General features: G+C 38.5%; 1 protein-coding gene across 1 annotated transcript; it reads left to right on the forward strand.

Moving 5' to 3' along the window:
- Positions 1-2,848: 2,848 nt before the first annotated feature.
- LOC108382570 (zinc finger protein 436-like) lies at positions 2,849-3,614 on the forward strand (the record flags this gene model as incomplete). Its single annotated transcript, XM_017638933.1, has 3 exons — positions 2,849-3,026; positions 3,107-3,286; positions 3,343-3,614. Coding segments are annotated over exons 1-3 (630 nt in total), but the record flags the coding sequence as incomplete, so codon positions are not given.
- Between the last annotated feature and the right edge of the window lie 1,545 nt (positions 3,615-5,159).

The raw sequence follows: 5,159 nt of genomic DNA on the forward strand, positions 1-5,159 counted from the left end.
AAAGGGGATTTTTGGCTGTGGTGATCACCACCCCCTCTTTTACAAGCCACCTCCAGCTGACACTTTCCCAGCTTGAGCAGCCGTTCACAGTTTTCTCGATGACCAGCTCTTTTTTGGTCGTAAAGTACAGCCGTCACAGCTCGGTAGAAGGCCTCTTCCCAGTTCTTGACCTTGAAGCCCAAATCCGGAGGGTAAACCCGTCCATAGCAGGCCATCTTTTGAGCCTCCGGCAAACAGTTTCCTGGAGCGGGCCCAGTTTTCGGGTGGAAGGTTCCCCATGTTGGGGCGCTGCATTCCGATTTCAGGTGGTGATGAACCACGTCGGGAAAGCTTTCAGGACATCGAGAACTGTAGGCGGAAAGGAAGCGGATACGGGCAAAGTCGGCCACGGTAGCTTCCGGGTAGCTGCAACGGCTGCACCGGCCGCCCACCAGACAGCCGAGGTACTGCTCCAGGCCGTGGCAGCCTACCTTCTTCCGCTTATCATTTTGCCCACTGTTGATAAGGTTACCTCCAAATCATACACACGACTTAATCATCTTCAAACACACCAATTGGTGCACACTAGGGTCCGACCGCACAAATGCACAACATGCTCTCAAGCATTCACAAAACTTAGTCGTCTCAAACGACATCAAGTGGTGCACACTGACGCCCGACCGCACAAATGCACAACTTGCTTCAAATTTTTTAAAACTAAAATGGATCTCAAAAAACACCAACTGGTCCACAGCAACTCTAGACCATTTCAATGCACCGTTTGTCAGCAAACTTTCAAACAAAAACAGGTTCTCAAAAACCATCTTCAAGCTAAGCATTCACAGTAATGCTGCATTCTTACCTGCCCTTTTTATGGCAGTTCTTCTACATATTCAGTTACTATTCATTTTATTTACCCAACGACAAACTATTTTGCCATATCTAATATCACTTGTATTTTTTATAAAACACAATTTTGAATTTAAATAAAAATGCTCGTCTTTATCTCGATCGAGCCTTTTTCTGGATAAAAAAATTCTCTTTTTTAATACTTCTTTCTTTGACAAGGTAAAAGACTCCATAAAACCTTTAGCTCAGAACAGCTCAACTTTTATGGCCATTCTGGAAGTTGTTAGCGCAACTGAGTGTTTTCGCGTTACAGCTTCTTTCTGCTGCTGTCTCCGTTTACACATATTCTAATTGGTTTCCGGTGTTGTTGTTTTCTGCCACGAGTTGAGCAAGTAATTTGCGTTGCTGCTGCTGCTGGGTAACAGATAAGAATGTACTACTAATGTACTATTTATGTTTTGGCAATTTCAATCGTTTTGCTCTGAAACCAAGGAATAACTAAAAAATGACAATCTGGAATAATACAAGAGCCAATAAAATCAAAAATTTTTCTTACTCTCACCTTATGTTTGTCACTTAATTAATTAAATTTTAAGATTTTAAAAAATTAATAATTAAATAAACGGAAAAAGTTATTAAAACAAATGTTAGTACTGATAAAATAATCAGAATATTTTTTTGAAAAACATTTAAATTTACGTTGCCAGTTATGCTCAAATTTGATTTTTTATCGGTGATCAAAATGTTGTTTGCATTGTTTAAGTTATTATTTTGCAATGTGTTTTTAATTTTTGTGCCAGTCAAAGCAATTACAACAAGATTATTTTTATATATTGTTGTTGTTTTGTTTTTATTGCGGTTTTTATTTTTTAATTTCATTTTAATAGTTTATTTAAAACTTTTCATTGATAAATTAAAAACTTATTTTTATAATTAATCAAAAATTTGTGCTTTATATAGTGTTTAAAATGTTGTAATCTTGAAAGGCGACAAAATGAGAAAATATTTCAATTTTGATAATTTTTATCAAATATAGTAGTTTAGGGGGAACACCGCGCACTTTTTGACTGCTTTTTCGAATTTTGATTTTGGGGTGGCTATAATGTTTATGAAAAGTACACTCAATACAAGTTATTAGGAGTTTCATGTGGAGCAGTTTTATAAAGATAACTTGGTTCTCCGATGACTGGGTCGCCATCAGCAAGAACTTACGTTTCATGAACACTACGGTACACTTTCCGGCAAAATAGAAAATGGCATGGCTTGATCAAAAATGCCGAATGAAAGGTAACAAAAAAATCTAAAACTTGATCGTCTTCGATTAATTTTTAAAGGTCTTAGTTTTTCTTGAACGATTTTTGATTAAAGATTTTGGATAAAAAATCATAAAAATTTGAAAAAAATAAAAAAAACTTTAAAATTAATTTAAAAAACAAGTAAAGTTAAATCAGCGAATCGAAGACGATCAAAATATAAATTGAGTTGTTATCTTTCATTTGGCATATCTGATCATGCCATGCCAACTTCCATCTTGCCGGAAAGTGTACCGCGCAGTGCAAAGATTTTAGTAAAAAACGAATCATTTTTCTGCTTTCCCTTTCACTGAACACTATTTGTAATCTATTTAGCTATTCTTAAAATAAAGTGTTTTTTAAAAACATTTTTTATTTTTGCAATGGTATTTTTGCAAACATTACCGACACCTGTTGCTGGTGAACAACAGCAAGTCAACTAACTGTTTAAAAAACTGTAAAGTGAAAAAGACAGACAGTTTCTCAAAACCATCGATACCTGAACAAATGCAAATTAATCGAGAAAGGCCGGTTCGGCACATGCACGTGGGCCCTAGGGACACGTGAGCTGCAGTAAAGGGAGAGAAAGAGAAAGTGACCACAGGCTTGCTCAATGGTATTTGTTTTGATTTGAGCCGTTTATATTGTCCATTGTGTCTTCAGCTGCTGAATCTAACTTTACTTCTTTCCATTTGATTTGTTGTTTGTCTAACCAGTTACAGAGGAAAATGTCTGACACTGAGCAGCTGTTCGGAACTGACGGTGACATGTACGACGAGTTTGATTGTGAAAATAATGATGAAGAAAATGGTGAAGAAGAGAATAAGGGAATAGTAGTGAAAGAAGAAAAAGATTCGGAGATTGAGAACGATGTTTTGGAAAGTGTCGATCAACCAGTAGGCAATGGTAAGTGGTAGGAAATTGATACTATTAACTTTAATAAAAAACTTTTTTTAAATCAACAAAATTAAAATTTAAAACTGAAGAACAGGATGAAACGCCAATTGATATGTTCGACGATGAGTTTCATTTGATTATGGAAAATAATTTTGCTGTTACTGCTGAAAATGTGATTGAAGTGAATGAGACATTGAGTGAGAATGAAGAATCGGAAACAGACTCTGATGCCACTGAAATTGATGATGAGGATTATGAAACAGTCAGTGGTGAGTGGGCACTGGGTGTTTATTTATTCTTTTCTGTAACACTTTTCATTCTGCAGAACCTCAGCCAACTGAAGCGGTGGTTAATGTAAATTCAAACAGTGCTTTCGGTGAACAACAGACAAACCATAGTAAAAGAAATGACAAAGCGCACAAGTGTCAGCAGTGCCACAAAAGCTTTGATCGTTTATCTGATCTCAAAACACACCAACTGATGCACACTGGCGTCCGACTGCACAAATGCACAGTGTGCTCCAAATCATACACACGACTTGATCATCTCAAAACACACCAATTGGTGCACACTGGTGTCCGACCGCACAAATGCACAGTATGCTTCAAATCATACACACAACTTAGTCATCTCAAAACACACCAATTGGTGCACACTGGTGTCCGACCGCACAAATGCTCAATTTGCTCCAAATCATACACACAACTTAGTCATCTTAAAACACACCAACTGATGCACACTGGTGTCCAACCGCACAAATGCACAGTATGCTTCAAATCATACACACAACTTAGTCATCTCAAAATACACCAAATGGTGCACACTGGTGTCTGACCGCACAAATGCTCAATTTGCTCCAAATCATACACACAACTTAGTCATCTCAAAACACACCAATTGGTGCACACTGGTGTCCGACCGCACAAATGCTCAATTTGCTCCAAATCATACACACAACTTAGTCATCTCAAAACACACCAATTGGTGCACACTAGATTTCTACCGCACAAATGCACAAATTGCTTCAAAGAATTCAAAACCAAAATGGAACTCAAAACACAATAGCTGGTGCACACTGGCGTTCGACCGCACAAATGCACAGTATGTTTCAAATCATTTTCAAAAAATAGCAGTCTCAAAAGGCACTAACTGGTCCACAACAACTCTAGACCATTTCAATGCACCGTTTGTCAGCAAACCTTCAAACACAAAAAAGATCTCAATGGCCATCTTCAAGCTAAGCATTCACAGTAATCTGCCTTTTTACCTGCCCTCTTTATTGCAATTCTTCTACATATTTAGTTATTATTCATTTTATTTACTTAACGGCAAACTATTTCGCCATATCTAATATCACTTGTATTTTTATAAAAAAAACAATTTTGAATTTAAATAAAAAAACATAAAAAAAATGTGTGTCGGTGTCTTTATTACTCCGTGTTGACAAAGACTGTGTTTGTTAGCTGTTCTTAAAAAATAAAATAAAAAACCAACAAAAAAACAAAAACAATTTTTTGTTTAATGAAAAGGATAAAAGTGCTCAACAGGGGGTGGTTCTAAACAAACAAACAGAAAACTTTTCTTCCCCTTATTTTTTACCAGCGCCCAGTTTAGACTTGCCAGCAAAGACCTTGCCGGAAGTTTTTGCAGCTTTGCTCTTCTTACCTCCTTCTCCTCCTCCTCCACCTTTACCTCCAATCAGAGATGAGACTTTTCCACCACCACCACCACCACCACCAGGACTGGCAGGAGGAACTCCTGAGGAGGAGGAGGCTTTAGAAGCAGATGTTGTCGCAGATGTTGGCGGAAGTACTTTACTTTTTTTACCTCCCAAAACTTGTTGGGAACTAGCAGCAGAGCCAGGCAGGACGGACTTTGACTTGGAGAAGACGACAAAGCTGACGCTAGCGCCCACCCCCTCTCCGCCGTCCTCCGAATAATTTCGGCTATTGTTAAGCCCTAGCGAGCTTTTGTTGCTCTTATCACCGCTCTTGAAGTTAGGCTTTCCACCACCATTTTCAGCCTTGTTTTGGGCGGCGGCGTAGAAGTCGCGCATCTTCTTCTGCTGCCGCCTCTTCCGCTCGGTGCAGAGACAGCAGTAGGCGAGGAGCAGGCCGACGAGGAGAAGGGCTAGGAGTGACC

Source organism: Rhagoletis zephyria, unplaced genomic scaffold (assembly GCF_001687245.7).
Source record: "Rhagoletis zephyria isolate East Lansing unplaced genomic scaffold, Rhagoletis_zephyria_1.1 Rzeph_scaffold_27576, whole genome shotgun sequence".
NCBI classification, from domain to species: Eukaryota; Metazoa; Arthropoda; class Insecta; order Diptera; family Tephritidae; genus Rhagoletis; species Rhagoletis zephyria.